Source organism: Chelon labrosus, assembly GCF_963514085.1.
Source record: "Chelon labrosus genome assembly, chromosome: 22".
Classification (NCBI taxonomy): Eukaryota; Metazoa; Chordata; class Actinopteri; order Mugiliformes; family Mugilidae; genus Chelon; species Chelon labrosus.
Window position 1 is genome coordinate 3677708 of NC_140355.1, and position 17382 is coordinate 3695089.

At 41.4% G+C, this 17382-nt stretch overlaps 3 protein-coding genes across 3 annotated transcripts; 2 read left to right on the forward strand and 1 right to left on the reverse strand.

Moving 5' to 3' along the window:
• The first annotated feature begins 3027 nt into the window (after positions 1-3027).
• ccdc152 (coiled-coil domain containing 152) lies at positions 3028-10883 on the forward strand. Its single transcript, XM_084572245.1, has 8 exons — positions 3028-3443; positions 3916-4021; positions 5145-5213; positions 5737-5801; positions 6170-6305; positions 8435-8562; positions 8744-8848; positions 9440-10883. Exons 1-8 carry the CDS (start codon positions 3156-3158, stop codon positions 9566-9568), a joined length of 1026 nt encoding a protein of 341 aa, XP_084428371.1. The 5' UTR covers positions 3028-3155; the 3' UTR covers positions 9569-10883.
• Positions 10884-11462: 579 nt separating this feature from the next.
• On the forward strand, positions 11463-14826 carry nim1kb (NIM1 serine/threonine protein kinase). The gene is made up of 3 exons (XM_084572858.1): positions 11463-11862; positions 13229-13497; positions 13892-14826. Exons 1-3 carry the CDS (start codon positions 11589-11591, stop codon positions 14648-14650), a joined length of 1302 nt encoding a protein of 433 aa, XP_084428984.1. The 5' UTR covers positions 11463-11588; the 3' UTR covers positions 14651-14826.
• Positions 14827-16567: 1741 nt separating this feature from the next.
• Positions 16568-17382, reverse strand: LOC311508199 (growth arrest and DNA damage-inducible protein GADD45 gamma-like). The gene is made up of 3 exons (XM_084572884.1): positions 17208-17382; positions 16885-17092; positions 16568-16766 (listed from the first exon to the last, which is right to left on the reverse strand). Exons 1-3 carry the CDS (start codon positions 17348-17350, stop codon positions 16653-16655), a joined length of 465 nt encoding a protein of 154 aa, XP_084429010.1. The 5' UTR covers positions 17351-17382; the 3' UTR covers positions 16568-16652.

Sequence of the window (17382 nt, forward strand, 5' to 3'; positions counted from 1 at the left end):
GTTTCAAAACACTTTACAAAACCCAGCGTGAAACCCCCAGAGCAAGCCTGAAGGCAACGGTGGCTCATATGGAGGGACCCATCTGCCTAAGGCCAGCCGGGTAGAGAGTCCAAACAAAATCCCAACCCAAAGTTCAATGTTGATGTGTAATGATATGTATCAAAGAATGTAAGTGTGTTTGAGAAAGAAAAATGTGAAGGATAAGGAGAGGGAGAGAGGGTAATGGGAGAACTTGTGGTTTGGAGGTCTGTTGTCAGGAACAAGAGGTTAACAATACCCAGACTGGAGGGTAGCCCTGGTATCAGAAGACTTCAGTGCCCCGCATGCAGAAGATTTCACTGTTGCTGTTTTAGGATTTCAGTGTTCCCAAATAAGGTTCCAGATTACAAAGGCTGACTGAATTCACCCACTGGTTTCCTATGTGCTTTCTTTTTTAGTCCTTGGCAGATATATATATATATTCTTTAAACTATTTTTTTGCTTATACTATTTCATTTCATTTTATTTTATTTTATTTCATTTTACTACATTTTATTTTGAACTATCTTCACCTATTTTCCATTTTACTAGTGGTTCTCAAGAGTGTTTTTATGCACAACTGAGCTACTGTGACCAAGCAATTTCCATTGTGGATGAATAAAGTCTGTCTAAGTTATCAGAATTTTTCTTTTTTTTAACACTTCCTATAAAAACCCATAAAATGGAATCTGATTGATATTAGGCTGAAACATGGCCTGCTGTGTCAGAGATATAAGATGAAAAATCAGCCTGTGTGGTGAACATCTGGGTCTGATTCCATGTAATCACCTGTGACCAGATATCTTTAGGCGCCCACGGACTGGTTCCATGAGGCCAAGGTTGTGTGAGGCTATGTTTTTAGCTCGTAGTCATGTAGAGTATGCTTGTGCAATGTGTCAGCAAGCTAACCTTTTTCCTCTTCTCTGCAGGAGACAAAGGTCCTGCAGACAAAAGCCCATTTCTAAACTTCCATTCATTAACACATAAATACTCCAAATCCATTCAAATGGAGCAAATTTTCCCCTTTCCCTTTCTGACGTACTTTTTTCTTTCTCTCTCGAGTTGAAACTGCTTTGATCTAGAACCTGGGAACACAGGGAATTATTTACGACTCACTTTCTCATGTTTCTCTACCATAAATTCAACATTAGGCGGCACCGTTGTGGTTCTTTACTTTTTGCCTTTAGCTATAGGGCTAGGCTACTCATTGGCTCTCCCATAATGCTAGTCCACTAATAAACCCTGCCCATGGGCTTCAGTTAGCAAAGAATCACGTGTCATTCAGAAATGTTTATTGCAATAATCCTGAGGTATGCATGAAGGTCTCAAGCCTTCCAGAGACAAAAAGACCCTGAAAAGGAGTTGCCCTCAATTGTTTTGGATTTCCTCGTACCCCCTCCCAGTAGAGAAAGATGGGTGACGTAGGAATGTTCCTTTGCTTTGTCTATCGGTGAAGTTGGTGTTTTTCAACAAGGATTTTAACAAGGACCCTGTGAAGGGTCACGAGGGGTGCTGGAGCCTATCCCAGTTGTCATCGGGCGAGGGGGGGAGTACACCCTGGACAGGCTGCGACAGACAACCATTTACACTCACATGCACACCTATATCTTCGGACAGTGGGAGGAAGCCAGAGTACCTGGAGAGAACCCACGCAGACACAGGGAGAACATGCAAACTTCACACAGAAAGGCCCAGTCGGCCCATGGATTAGAACCCGGAACCTTCTTGCTGTGAGCCATCAGTGCTAACCACCACACCACTGTGTCGCCCATTTGGGAGTTTATCTCAGAATGATTTGCCTTCACATTAACCTGCAACCCGATTTCTGCTGAGAAAGGAAGACACGCAGACCACCAAGGATGAGTGTGAAATGACTATGAGAATGTATATATGACAGATACACGTGATAAAATGAAGGCTAAATACTGAATTTCTACCCCTACTGGACCATCAGATGCTGACATGGAGGACAGCAGAGGTCGAGTGTTGCTGGGAGTATTATGATTAAAACATTTTTACAATGTGTAATGACTATGACTAATACTCAAGGTTCCACCTATATGATGGCTGAATAGATGAGTGTATGTCACCTCCCTCTTTCTCTGTAAAGCAGCCATAGGAATGTTTCCTCCCTTCCACATGCACTGGTCCAGCTCGACATGAGGGCATGCACCCAGGCCCTGGCACACGGTTAGTATTCTCATTGATGAAAGGTGTTTCTATGGTATAAGAGGTTTTACTGTGAAGGTAAACTTTGTAATCCACTTTTAGCAAACACTTGTCACAATTATGTTGACACATGGATACCTTACTTCAATTACTGTGCTGCTACTTTGGTTAATGTAACTTTGCCAGATCAAACACGGATGTGTTCACCTTTGTGTTTTCTGCAGGGGAGATCACTGGCGTACCTGTTCTCCCAGACAGGTGCTGTGCTGCATAAGGATCTGGATTGGGATCTGGATGGGACAAGGTTGACAAGAGCTGGGAGGATGCCAGTCAGGTCTTTGAGGAGGAGGAACTCAAGGAGGCTTGTCTGCTCTCACACCACCAAGCTCTTCTCTGCTACAGTGTTTGTAACTGTGCTACATTCAAGGCTGGCACAACAATGCAGCTGAATTATGTAACACAATCAAAGTATGTGTGGTCAGAAGTTGTCATTGAATCTTAAATGTCAGATTGCACATTAACTGAAAAGATTTACCACATGGTTCTCTTAGTACAATTAATCACAGCACAGGCATTATCTGTCCAACATTTGCATCTCAAAATGATCTAAAATAGACCAAAACACAGCAGATAGGTTGCCATAGCCAAGGTAATCACCTTGGCTTAAGGGCTAGCCTACAACTAAATAGCGACCTTTGACAGTGCCCAGTGCTCATCCATCATCTGTCACTCAAAGCGACCACGCCCCCAATGATGCACACGCTTAAGCCTTGCTAAAATGTATGAGTTATGAAAAGAAAAAAAGAAAAAAAAAAGAAAAATTACAATTGTACAGTTGTCATAAGTAGGGAAATTATCCGCAAATTCCAGGCTGGTAACAGGTTTAATTCGCAGTAGGCTATATTTCGGAAATTTAACACGGAGGTAATTGTCCAGAAATATATTTCCTCAGGCGGCAGTTTGAGGAAATGCAAGTTTTAGCACTTCCGCAACCTATTTCCGCTTGTCTCGAGCATGGTCTCGACTACAGTCAATGGGGCTCGAGTGGTCTTGACCCGAGCGCAGCCGTTTGGGAGCTCGTGTGTGGTGTCATAGCTAAATTAGCTTCCAGAGTTTTATGGTTTAACCTCGCTGTCGATTTGGTGAAAGTGAAGCAGGGAAACAAGTTCTTTACAGTTTCTGATACTAAAAAGATGGCGAAGTTAAACTGCGTTAATCTTGACAAGTTTATGGAGGAGTTTGGTCAACTAGAACGGGTAATGTTAGCTAGCTAGCTAACTTTATGACGCCCTAGATAATTGTAGATATCCGCTATTTGATTGTATTTTTTACACTAGTACATTAGATAAAGAGCTTAATTCCCTGATTTATAAATGATTACAGTCCTTATCTGACCGTTTCAGTTTGTATATTTTTTCTTCTTTATCCTCAAGTTAAGTAATGTTGGCTACTTGTTTCCCTTTGTTATTCCTTTAATTGTATTGTATTGGTCGATTTCTATAATTATTGTTAAATTGTATATTTTAGACAAAACAAAAGAGTAAAACAGAGATGAAGTTATAGACAGCAGTAGATATACAGTATTAAAACTAGAACATTCATTCTGATTTGCATTACGTCTGCATTTAACAAATAGTGCCCAGTGATAATCTCTACATATTTGTGTTGTAGTAATTGTGTCCATATACCAAATACATATCAAGTATTTCATCTTGTCTTTGCTTACAGAATTTTACAGAAATAAATGGCAAAAACAGCTTGTTTGAGATCATGTTGGAGGACGCCAATAGACTCGTGAAGTTCTATATGACCAAAGAAAATAGTCTAAGTGAGGGTGAGTTGTTTTCACATTTTAAAGCTCATGAATCACACTTATTTTACTGTTTAAACGCAGATTTACCGATATGGTGTTTATACGTCTCCCTCTGCTGGTCGTTTCGCCAGATGACAGTCATGACCGTCTGCTGTTCACAGTTGTGGAAGTTATAATCCTAAATATAAAAATAAAATAATACTTAAATTGTAGATGGAAGTCATTCAGCATTAATGGATTATTTTTCCATCAGAGAATGGCTTCAGTTTAGTCACAAAAATCTGGTCATCAATTTTTTACAAAAGTTTTAAGCAAAGCATTAAGCACCTTACTAAATATTTCATCAGTTTTCTGCATTTATTACTCTGACCTGTTGACTGGGTATTCCTTTGGTCTATATTCGTGACAAATATAGATTTAAAGCAGCAATGATATGCCCAGTGATGTTTTTGTGCCAGACCAAAGTTAAATATTTTCTGCACATAGAATTAGACAAACATTGTGACCTTTGCTATTATGGCCTCTCTGCAATGTTTTTGGTCCCTTTTAGATCATTTTAGATGCAAGTATTGGACAGATAATGCCTTGCTGCACAATTAATTGTACTAGGAGAAACCTGTAGTACAACTCTTCTCAGTTAGTGATATCAGCTGTCTGTACATGCCTAATATTGTGTAGGTCTCCCTTGTGCCTCCAAAATAGTTCTGACTCATCAGAGAATTTCTTGTCTTTTGAGTTGTTCCTAAAGCGTTTGTGTGTGTGTCTGTGTCAGGGCATGGCTGCTGCCATCAAGGAGTGTCATTGCTATGGAGTGGGGGTGCCTGGTCTGGCCTACTTGGGTGGTACATGTATAAGTAACATCCACACGAATGCCAGGCCCAAACTTTTCCCAGCAGAACATTGCAGTCAATACAGTCAATATTATACTCCTGTCAGTGGTTTTAATGTTGTGGCTGATCGGTGTGCATGACAATGCAAAAATTCAAAGAAAACCCTTCCAAAAAAAAAAACTGTGGTTAAACAAACTTTTTGGTATTCACAGAATTAATTAGTGTTGGTGCGTAATGTATACTTTACATGCTATGTATGGAATCTAAAAACATCAGACAAAGAGAAATTGCTGATTTTGTTGAATCTCTTGCAGAAAAAGACAGCCTCCTTGTCACAGTGAACAGACTGCAGCAGACTCTGCAGGAGCAGTGCAACCTTAGAGGTAACTGTAATAACCTGTCGAACATATTCAGTGTATACACTCCCTTCCTAGTGCGTTAGGTACTCTAGTGAAAAGTTCAGTTTATGCTGAAAGGCATGTGAAAAAATAAGGTAATTCAGCTGTATGATCATATCGGAAGGTGTTATTTGCAGTGCTGTTAAATGGATTCAGTTATTCAAGTCTTTCTGTTTTTTAGCTTATCCCACTGACTGAAATGGGGCTGTTAAAACAATATATACACATGTTGGCATAATACAATTAATAACGGTACAACAAACCACAGCCTGATAGTGTTTCTTCAACACTCACTTCATTGAAACTACACATACTGTACAGATGAAACCAGTGCTGGTTGGTGTTTTCAGTCTCTTGTACATGTTGTTGAGTGGTACTCATTAAACACCTAGAATCCAATTCGTTCTTGAAGCATATAAAATGAATAGATACAAAAATCAAAATAATAAAGACAAACAAAAAGTCTTGTGTAAAGTATTAATTATTTTTAATGCTGTTAATGTTTCAGTAAAGAATGAGAGACTGAAGAATGATTTAGTGCAACTGAAACAACAGAATGAAAAAACAGCAGAGGTAAGAACAAGCAGCAGTGAATACTGACTGATAAATTACTTGAAATCTGCTCTGGCTGTTAGAACTTGTAGTAACCGGTTAGAGCTTTGCTTGGATTAATGTTTATTGTTTAGTTACTACAATATATGAGTTCATGAAAATGACAGCTGTAGTTGTAGTACACCTTTAGCAACAGGTGATCAGGGAGCTGTCAATCAAGCTCAGTCTGAACATGCCCACTAATCCAAAAAAACACCTGTGCACTGCGGGCCTGTAAGGGCATGCACATACATTCTCACCAAGATTTTAAAACCTTAAAACTCAGTAGCATTTCAAATGCTCCCTTGCATGTAATTTCAGCTCTAGTGTTTGATTTGTATAATGATCAGGCTGGAGTGGCTGAAGTTCAGCGACTGATCTGTGAATTACGAGCAGAAGAAGAGAGACACAAGAGGGAGCTAGAGGCTGTAAAACAGCAGTGCCGGAGAGAAGTGGAGAACGCATGCAGGGAGAGTTTCCATCAGTGTAAGGCCTCACAAATTACCTTGTACACTTCAACGTTAACCCAGTATCAGTGAACATATGACACCCTTACTGACTCAAACCAATAGTACCCAAAATTTTGTTCTTTTTTCCATTATGTTTGCTGCTGTTACTGCAGATATTTTAATTAAATTCAAAGGAGACATTTTTGTTAGATTCCAACAATAATCCGTAGTAACATACTTAAGATCAGAGTTGCAGTAATGTATTTATTTAGAGATATAAATATGTATAGGACTGAAACAAACGATTATCTTTTTAAAATTTATCAGCTCTTTTTTTAATCGATGACATATACCAACACGATATCTATGCATGAAGACCCATTTCACACTTGAAGTTTTACCAAGTGTGAAATGGTATGCTATTCAACTAAATAGGGTCACTGTAATTAGGAAAGATGTTTTTACTGGAAAACATAGTGCACATAGCATAATTTAGCTTCAATGACTTGTGCTGATTGTAATTGGAAATGCATCTGTATTATCCAGTAGAGGGTCATCAATGCCATTCATACCTACGTCAGCTTAACATGCATGTGTACATGAGAGGAAATACAGCAGACACAGGGAGAACATAAACTCCTCATAGAAAGACCCCAGATGGCCTAAACAATCATGATGTGATAATAACGGCAATCAAAATTGACTTTTTTGTTTTTGTTTGTCAAAATTGACGTTTAGTTTTATAGGTTTATATATGCAGAAACAATCTGCTTATGACTTGTGAATGCACTGGAAAGCAGCACTGCCATGCTAGCGATTGGCATTGCGGTTAGCATCTGCTCATGAGTGTTTTCTCACAAACATCTGATAAGGATAGAATGACTCCCAGGCTCAGAACCCCAACCAACCATCAGACTACATTCAGTAGTCCATTGTAATAGTCCAGTGAGTCCATTGTGACAGGTTTGAGCTACTGGTCGTTTTTCTGCCCTCTGCAGGATTAAAATATGAACAACTGCAAGAGTCTGGGTCGTTGTTTGATGAATTTCCTCACTTCGGACATTTGGATAAGGGCTTTTTTAAAAAACATTGCGACATGTCAACATATTTTATGCAAACTGTCATTGAAGACATTGAGTCTTTGCAGCCGTAGTAACGTAACAAGTTATAAGAAAGGAGTCGAAAAGGAATCAATATGTGAAGGTAGATTTGCGAAGGAGAGCTATGTTTGAGCGCACCGCTTACCCACACTCAAACCAGTCTGTGCAGAAATGAAAAGAGGAAAACAAAAAGGAAATTTACAATGAGCAGCGTCACTCCACATTAAAATACCAGTTTTGATAACTATAAATGTGCAGGGCTTCACTTTAAGCTTTCAGATTACTGGCAACCTGGACCAAATGCTTATTAGGATCATACATTATAGAAGTGCATTTAAATGTAGTTTGACAAAAACAAATAGTTATAAAAAATGTAAAAAATAAACAAATTTCCACGTTTTTTTATATTTTTGGCACCCCTGTCCCCAAAGCGATTAATCACATGATGTGGGACACTTTGTGAAATCACATTTCCTTTCTATCCATGGTAAAGTGTGTGCTAATATCTTTTATTGTATGTACACAGTGTACACTACACACATACTATACATACAGTGTCTGTTCATCTCATGCTGCATGCAGTTAAATGCAGTGGAGACTTTTCTCTAGCAAAATAGACTACTTCTGTGAAGTTACAATGCTGCCGTGGTAACACAGCATGTGAGATGAGTGTCAGAAGGAATGTCACCTTGTAAACTCCTTACATATTTTGGTTACTTCTTCTATTTTATGACTGCTGAAGTTTTGCTATTTGTGTCACATACACACTACTTTAATCAGTTTAATGGAGTCTGTTTGGGCTGACAGGAAGCTCTCCAGACGCTGCTTACACTTCAGTTTTATTGACACCAATCTAGTATGTCTTTTGTACATATCCTAATCTAATAAAATTATTTAATGAAAATGTGTAGTGTGGTACATTTGTGTATTTTTCAAAGCCATCCTTCCTGATGTAGCCTGATAGATGTCATTTTGACATCAGCCCACAGCGTCAGAGCAGAGCTGCAGTTAAGAAATGTATTTTTGTCTGCATTTGGCTGGCCTTTGCTTTTTATTTTGTTTGCAGTGGAAGCTAAAGATGCTGAGATACAAAAGCTACTGGAGAAAAAGGATCAGGATTTAGAGGAGATGAAGAGGCGGCTGAAGGATCAAGAGAGGGAGAAGCAGAATGAACTTCTGAAGTTGCAGATGGAGGTAAAATTACAACTGTGCATAGATTCAAGAAAACAAAAATAAAACCTAGTTTTAAGACACCCAGGTGAAATGAGCAAGAGGAAATCAGTTTGAATGACTTTGATGAATTCTGCTTTGTATTGGAGTAGCCACTTTCAGCTTTACTAAGCTCATTGGTGTTTTGCTGTGTGTGCTTTGGCAGTTTGGTGCGAAGTTAGCCAGAGTTCAGAGTACAGCTCAGAGGAGTCAACAGCAGCAGCAGCAACAACATGGCTCCAACCTTCTTCCACAGAGTGTCTTTAAGAGGGTGAGCAGCACACACACAACCTTTTACATCCCTGTTCTCACCAAGCATAAAACAAATAGATAAATACGTAGATTCGGTGTCCAATGGCTTCATCACATAGAAACAATCGAAGATATGAAAGATATTTAAGTTATATAATGATATAAATATATAGGTCTCAATATATACCGTTGGCAGTGGACAGAACAGTGAGTATAACGGAAGTATTTGATCAGTAAGACGGTTTGAGTTCATCAGTTTGTATCTATCACATGAAAATTTCAGCTCAGAGCAAACAAACTGGAAGTCTAAGCTTGTTAGTCGCCTCATTCTAAGTAAGAATTCAGACTACTTACCAGCAGGTAACATCTACTTTATCTGACATAATAACCTAAATGCAATAATAATATGATATAATAATAATTATTATTATTGAGAGTTATTCATTCCAGCCCTAGAACAATTATGAGTCACTAAATACAGAGTACATTGCAGAAAAGTAGTCTGTCTATCGTTTACCTGGGTCATTTTTATTAATGTCGTCATTCAGCAGTGACATGTTTCGAATGTGTCGCTTCTTTCTAACATGAGTGTACGTGTGTGTTTTCTCAGAAGCTTCAGTTTTTCCAGGAGGAGAAGAACAAGGAGATTGTGGCTCTGCGTCAGAGAATCAGGGAGCTGGAAGAGCAGCAGCGTGCCAGCAGCCTCATTGACACCCGTCTGAAGAGAAGAAAGACCTAATTTGTGCACCTGCTGTCCTGTCAGACATGCAGGTGAATGAGTCATCCAGAAGATTGTACTGTAGTTCTGTAAAACTGTAAAAAAAAATAGTCGTTTTGATGTAATTTTACAGAACATGTAGTTAGCTCTGCTGGTGCTTGTGCAGAGTAATGCTTCACTAGCTTTGCAACTTCGTGGCCCTGATTGAAAGTGACCAGTGGGCAAAGAACACATTTAACACGTTAACGACGCGCTGTGTTCCTGTCTAAGACTTTAATCCAATTAGAAACCTGCAGGGGAGGAGGAAGATGGGAATGTGCAAGAGAAGGAAGCACAGTTCTGAATGGAAGCACATGGCTGGAAAGCCTGCCACATTCAAGGAATTTATTATCTCTTCATTCAAAGAGATACTTCTACTAAAGTCTGCTTCCTGTAATTTGTGTTCAGTGAGAACATCATACTGATACAATAATTCTGCACTTCTCTTCTTGAGCCGTTCTCCTGGTTTATCGTTATGAGCTAAATTGATACTGGTATGATATTCCCATCTTTATTAAATAATAGTTACACAGGTTTGGAATTCCGGAGTTAGAAGAGAAGACTTGTTTGTACTCCTGTTGATGTATGTACACTACATATCAAATACTGAGGTTGGATAGCTTATCTTAGCACAAAGACTAGGAACAGGTGGAAAAACATTGCCTGGATCTTGACTTGACTTGCTTGTAATTGTATCGATAAATGTCAGTTCTTAACATGTTGTATTTTGTTTATTTAACATTTAGCACCGTTAGATTGCCAGCCAACCAGGGGGCATGTGTTTCTGGCCAAATAAAAGCTTTCACTGTGAAGTGTCCAATGCAAAACTTTAAATTAAATCTTCAAAATAAACAAGCCAATGCTTTTTGAGTGAAATGATCTGTTGACTGGAAAGAGTCACAAATATCCCTATAAGCTAAAATTGCGTCTGTCATGCCAAAGTATCAGTCACATCGCAATATGAGAACTTTACTCGCGTCACATAACGAAAGAAGTAAATATGTTGACGCCCTTTGAGTGTAGCGTATCCCTGCTGTCCCTTCGCTGCTCCTCACGGGGAAGGCACACCTGAATGAAGATGCTCTACCTGATCAGGTGTCGACCTCATGCTTTGTAATCTCCTTATCTGTGCTCTTCAGCGAGTGTCTAAAGGGACTGAATTCTAATCTCTATGGGAACATTGGGTAATACTATTGCATAACGTTTCGTCTTCACAAAAGCCCAGAGATCAGCCTTTGCTACATAACACTGCCATTTATCTTACACGTGTATGTTCTGCTAATTCTGCATTCTGATTGCATGCTGTAAATGTGCATATGTGTGCACATTCATCGCATGCTGCGTGTTTTTGACCTCATTTTTGCTGCCATGGTTAGTTGTTTGAAGGGATTGGGGAAGGCCTAAATTAAAGCAGTATTAGAGTTCACGACAACATCTCAGGATGTGAGAGGTGTGGCCAGGGATGCTTATTACTGATTGTCCACTCGACTAATGACTCACACAGACGTGCCCCCTCCCCTCCTGTCTCCTGTTTTCTTGGAAATCAGTGTACAGTTGCCTGTTGAAGAGGAAAGAGAAGGAGACTGACAGCATTGTTCTGCCCTGAGCTTGTAAGAGAAATATTTCTGGGTCCTGCTGGACCAAAACAAGAACATGGTAATATTTGCAACGGAATCAACAGCCGTATTTTGATGCAGAGGAGCAATTTGGAAACTTGGTAAGAAAACTTTTTATTTTCATTCTAGTTTGATAAAGTGATCAAGCTTCAGTGGAAGAAATGAGTGTAAATTTACAGGGAACGTCAAGTTAACTAGGTTCAAGTTGTTAATAAATCCAATTGATTATATTCACCAAAATCAGGATTGAGGGCTTAATGCACCAAATGAAGTATATTTACCATGTGTCCTGTTTTTCTGTACATACCAACTGTGTTACTGTGTTTTAACACCCTTCCATATTATCCTGTTCTCGAAGATGCCGTTGTCTCCAGCCTGCTGCAGAAATGGCTGGAGGTCAGTACCAGGTGACGAGCACCAAGCTCCACCACAGCCTCTACAGCCTGACGGACAGCTCTGTGGCCGGCCCCGAGGATGACGAGGGAGACAACCAGCCTCGCCTCACCCCGCTGCAAAAGCTCACCACGCAAATGTGCAAGGACGAGAAGGTCATCAAGGAGCTGATCATCGGCCGCAGGGTTGGATTCTATAAGGTCCGCGGGGAGATCGGCTACGGGACCTTCTCTAGAGTCAAACTGGCTTTCCATGCGCTGACTAGAGGTACATGGACATGCTGACTCATGTCGATCATGTTTGTTTACCCAAATTACAAACCCACTTTCCTCTTTTGTTAATAGCTCAAGGACAATGACGAGCAGTGCAACCTTATTTGGTTGCATTGCTCAACAACACAAATTTTCAAAGGTGGCATACACACCATTGTTTTTACTAGAGTTCTACACAGGCCTAAAACTGAGACCCAAACAACACCTGTGTCTTTAACGCTTTAACACTGATCAGCCTGAATACTGCTGTGCTTTGTGCTAAGAGTGTGTACACTACATTCTGTTAGTTTTGCAAATTACAAACACCAGAATGGTAATACTTAAGGTCTGTTGGTTCTTTAATTAATTAAGTAAAATCAAATAATAAATAAATGCATTCATATTTAAAATAGAGGAGCAGGTGAAATTGGTTTTACCTCATTCTCCTGCCTTCTCTTTTAGATATGTGTCCGTCTAAGGTCAAATGCATAGAGGGGTCACAGGTTTTAGTAAAAAGTCAGATTTACCCGAGATGAAATATTTAATCTTCTCTTGGCATACAGGATTTACCCGATCCCTTAGCCTGGAGTATAATAGGTTGACTAGCAGGTGGTTTCCAGGTGGCGTGTAGCCAGGCCCACTAGCCGTGAGGGGAGCTGCTTTAGTTCATTCATTACACACCATCAGCTGGCCAGAGTAATGAGTGTAGCCTGTGTGGCAGTGTAGTCACCACATGTATGCTACCCTCTTCTTCACTGAATACCACATGAGCACTTGACATGGCGTGCATAGATGTTAATGAGTTGCACAGACAGAAAAATAAATGACTTCTTAAGCTCCTTAATAAAATAACCCCAACCCCAAAACAGAAATCTAGTCCTTGGTGAGTCTGCTGCTCATTATAAGTTAAATGTATTAAAAAGATCTTGTTTCAGAACCAAGGTTATTCGGTTTACTGTCAGATAAAACAGAAAATTGTCACAATTGATTACCGTGAATGAGAGAATGAGACTTTTTCTTGATGAGTAATTTCAAATTATCATGTAAGCACAAAGATAATGACTTTAAACCTGTTCCCTATTTAAACTGCTCACTTTGTCTCACCAATGTTTGACCACTACTCAAGATGACAAAGAGGAAAATATGAAATTCTCAAAAAAATAAAGGGTCCAGGTAATATTTGCAAGTGAATTACTTAAAAGACAAATCAGTTACAGATCCTATCATTCAGTCATTTTCTATCCACTTTAACCTATTGATGTTGTGGATAAACACAAAGTAGCATCTTTTTCTTTGGAGCTATTAATACCTTCGTCTCTTGTTGACCACCAGGCTGTTGTTAAATGTCTCTTTCTCTGTCTCTCCGTCCCCCTCCCTTGTAGACAAAGTGGCCCTTAAGGTCCTGGACAAGATGAGGCTGGATGCTCAGGCTCAGCGTCTGCTCTCCAGGGAGATCAGCAGCATGGAGCACCTGCAGCACCCCAACCTGGTCCGTCTGTACGAGGTAGTGGAGACTCCGAGTCGCCTCTTCCTGGTGCTGGAGTACGCGGGAGGAGGAGACCTCCACAACAAGATCTGCACCGAGGGAAAACTGTCCGACAACGTCAGCAAAATCACCTTCGCTCAGATCCTCTCTGCCATCAAATACATGGTGAGAGACATTACTTAGCAAGATGTTGTTTGTTTGTTTTCTCTGCTGTTCATTTTTTTTCATTTTTTGATTTGTCATCTTATAATCTCATATATTTGAAGCAAAGGGAAAAAAAACAAGATGCATTCAGCAGCAATACTTTCATGTCATATATTGCAGTTGTTCAAAGCTGAAAAATATTGAATTACACAAGGTGGAATATTGCACAGGTTAGTAAAAAGAGGCATAGCATTCAGTGTTTATCTTTTCCTGAGCAGTCCTGCTGTAGAATACACAGCTGTGAAGCAAAATCAACCAAGCCTACATACAGACTGTTACAGGTTACAACAGGGAATCTGTAACCTCCGATCTACGTATTTGGTCTATAACCCCGTCTTTATGGTTTGCTTTGCAGCACAGCGTCAACATCATCCACCGGGACCTGAAAGCAGAAAACATTCTCTTCACCAGCGGCGGCTGCGTGAAGGTGGCCGACTTTGGATTCAGCACCCAGGTGTCGAACCGCAACAACGCCCTGGACACTTTCTGCGGCTCCCCACCCTACGCCGCCCCAGAGCTCTTCAGGGACGAGTGCTACCTGGGGCCTCCAGTAGACGTGTGGGCCATGGGGGTCGTGCTTTTCTTCATGGTGACCGGCACTCTGCCGTTCCGCGCTGAAACCATAGGCAAGCTGCGGCGCTGCATCATCGAAGGCTCCTACACCATCCCACCGTGGGTGGCCGGCCCCTGTCAGAGGCTCATCAAGGGCATCTTGAAGTCGGACCCTGCCGAGCGCTACGCTGTCGACCAGATGCTGGGCTGCGACTGGCTCCTACCTGTGGAGTTTCCCTGGTCGTGGGCGACTTCTGAATCAGCAAGCCCCCTGCAGAGCCTATTGGACACGGAGCGCAGTGATCTGGAGGAGGAAGAGGAGGAGGTCAGAATCTCATTGGAGGAGCTCGGCTTCACCAAGGAGCACCTGGAAAACAATCAGCTCCAAGACAGCCGCAACCCCATCACTGGCATTTATCGGATTCTACAGCACAAGGCCAAGAAGAGGAGAGGCTACGACTGTCCCCCTATTGTCCGAGGGATGGTGAGGGACCCCAAGAGGGAGGGACTGCGGGCCTACAGGGGCCTCAGGCACACCTCCAAGTTCTGTGTGCTTTCGTAAGAGACTGTTCAGCACAATTTTATACTGAGTTTGTATTTTTTTTTTTTTTTGTATACCAACATAAAATTCTACATTTTACTTTGCTATGAAAAAGTGACTTGTATACTCCTTCCAGTGCAACTTGTGGTGATAGCCTAAGATAAATATCAAAGTGCCATATGAAATAAAGCACATGTATACTGTATATCAATTCAAATAATGATTCAGTTTTCCTTCTCGGATTTTTAAGAGGCCAAGAGTGGTTATAATATCCAGTTCTTAAAAAAATAATAAAGTTTATTAAAGTATCAGATTGATAAAAGCTCCCAGAGCCAAACAGTGTTAGTGTAACTGTCGGTTTACAATGACATAAATGCACATGTTACGTTGCAATTTATTTTTCCATTTTTGTATCAACTAATCAAACAAATGTAAATTATAGAATCAACTAGCAGTGACACTGTGATGTTTGTGCTGCTGATTTGACCTGGGTGCACTGTAAATTTGGGCCATTTAAGTGACAAAGGAAAGCGTTCATCTCACTTAAAATACATGTGTCTCTTGAAAAGACTTATTGTTTATGAAAAACCAAGTGGAAAAAAAAACTGAGGCCTCACGCAGATTTCATTGTGAGGACTGAGAGCAGGTGGCTGCTGCTGCTGCTGCTGCTGCACCCAAACACGGTCTTTGTGGCCTGTTTACCAAAGTTTCACTAAGTGCCTGCGAGTAAATAATAGGCCCGACAGCAGCTGGCAGGACACCAGATGATACCCAGGACCCCCCTTCCCATCGCCACAACCGGCCCAAACCGGCCAGACCCAACCCAGCCCCCTCCGGCACTGGACTGGCTAACCCCTCACACTCATCCCACCTCCTGCCCTGCCCGACCCCCACCTGCAGCAAGCGGCAGATGGCGCGGCGTGGCCGCGGAGACATCTGCAGGCTAGACAATAGGCGCTCTGTGCGGACCGCTGGAGCTGACAGGCCGGGAGCTCCGCTATTGTGCGCTGCGCCATACACATGCAGATTAGGTCTGCAGGAGGAGGGACCGCAGAGATTTCTACAGGGACAACAGTGAGCAGATGACAGGCCTTAGCGCCCCCCATGCAAATGATCTGTTGTAAACTTTAGTCAGTTTCATGCACACGCATCCTCCCTTCATCCAAACACACAACTCTTTGCAAAAGAAAGTGAAAACATAACACAGACTTGATCTTTTTGCCTTTTATTGAGCATTTTCCACTTTATATAATTATAATATCGTTAGAATTTCTGTTGTGAAAATGTTAGAAAGATATAAAATAGTTGTTTTCAGCAAGATCAAAACATCACCAGTCAGATCTTCATTTGAAACATTTTTGTATTCAGTACATTAATGAAATTTTAATAGAATAATCTAACAATTTCTCATTATTTTAACATTAAGTTAATTTAGTCATTTTTCTAAAGTGAAACCTTTAGAGAATAGACATTTTTCTAAGTTTTTTTTTTTATATTTTAGAATATTTTGTCATTGTTAAACTTCTAAAGTGAAACCTTTAGAGAATTAAGACAATTCTGGAAAGTGAGAAACATTTCCGCTGACTGCAACTGATGTCATGTTGCTCAGCCAAGAGGCCAACTTTAAAAAGTCCCTTTTTAAGAAGGCCTCTTCCTCAGCACCGCTTCTTCTCCTACTGCGCGTGCTTCAACGTGCGACATTTGCTCTGTGGAACCACAGGACGCAGAACGCGCTTCTCCTTCCTCTCCAAACCTCATCCGCACAAAGAATGAGGGTCGACGTGTCGCTCTCGTGGCATACCTGACCTCATTCACATAAAGAATGAGAGTCATCTTGGCATGGACGGGACAAGAGGCGACGGTTCACGGGGGCCCCTTGGGCCGGCGCCGTGCTGCCTGGACGGGAATCCTCCTCAGGAGTATCCAGGGATGAGCAGAAACAGGGTCATCCTGTTCATCAGGATGAGTATTTCCAGAAAAGAAGCTTTGCAGCATCTGAGCAAGTGAGGAGCCGAGTCCCAGATCAACGCTCGGGGAGGACGATCTCAGGAACCCAGTCGTTCAGACGGCGGCTCTCCTCACAGAACAGGTGCAGCTTCTCCAGAGCAGGGTCCTCCCAAGACCCATCAGCTGGGTTCTGTTCAAACAACAAGAGGAAAGTAGATTTAGTCACCTGTTCCTTTACAAAAAGCTCCCAATGCATATCCTTGAAACGATTTCAGATCATGCAGTATCATTGACTGAACTCTACATACCGTGATGAGGACGCAGTGAGCATCTTCAAGCTGCTCTGCCTTGTCTCCAACAATCTCAGCCAGACGCTGCATGTCGCTCACTCTGACGATGCTGATGTCGTTGTCGAAGCAGAAGGACTGGATGAGGGTGAAGTGGATCTGGAGCGCGATGTCACACTCGAACTCCTCATCCATGGCCAGGACGCAGAAGGACACGCTGTCCAGGTCACTGTGGAGAAACAATAACAAAACGCCATGAGAATCCATCCACAACAGAAAACCAAGTATCTGATTTGAAAAGAAAGAGTGGCAAGTTGTATTTTTTCAGTTGATCTGATACTTACAGATTCATCACTTTTGCGCACTCGTAGACGCCGACGGTGAGGGATTCGTTGTCTTTAGCGGCCACCAGGACCTCCTCCAGGGCTTTGCCGGTGCACTGAGCACGCTCGGCGGGTTTCTGGATCAGGACCTCCTCGAGAGTCATGATGAAGATAAGGATGAAGATATTCCGCAGTG

Coding starts and splice junctions, on each gene's coding strand:
- ccdc152 (XM_084572245.1), top strand. CDS start 3,156: ATGCAAGTTTTAGCACTTCCGCAACCTATTTCCGCTTGTCTCGAGCAT. Junction 5,214..5,736: donor GGAGCAGTGCAACCTTAGAG/GTAACTGTAATA, acceptor TTAATGTTTCAG/TAAAGAATGAGAGACTGAAG. Junction 8,849..9,439: donor CACAGAGTGTCTTTAAGAGG/GTGAGCAGCACA, acceptor GTGTTTTCTCAG/AAGCTTCAGTTTTTCCAGGA.
- nim1kb (XM_084572858.1), top strand. CDS start 11,589: ATGGCTGGAGGTCAGTACCAGGTGACGAGCACCAAGCTCCACCACAGC. Junction 11,863..13,228: donor TTTCCATGCGCTGACTAGAG/GTACATGGACAT, acceptor CCTCCCTTGTAG/ACAAAGTGGCCCTTAAGGTC. Junction 13,498..13,891: donor TCTCTGCCATCAAATACATG/GTGAGAGACATT, acceptor TTTGCTTTGCAG/CACAGCGTCAACATCATCCA.
- LOC311508199 (XM_084572884.1), bottom strand. CDS start 17,350: ATGACTCTCGAGGAGGTCCTGATCCAGAAACCCGCCGAGCGTGCTCAG. Junction 17,093..17,207: donor TGCGCAAAAGTGATGAATCT/GTAAGTATCAGA, acceptor GTTTCTCCACAG/TGACCTGGACAGCGTGTCCT. Junction 16,767..16,884: donor CTCACTGCGTCCTCATCACG/GTATGTAGAGTT, acceptor TTGTTTGAACAG/AACCCAGCTGATGGGTCTTG.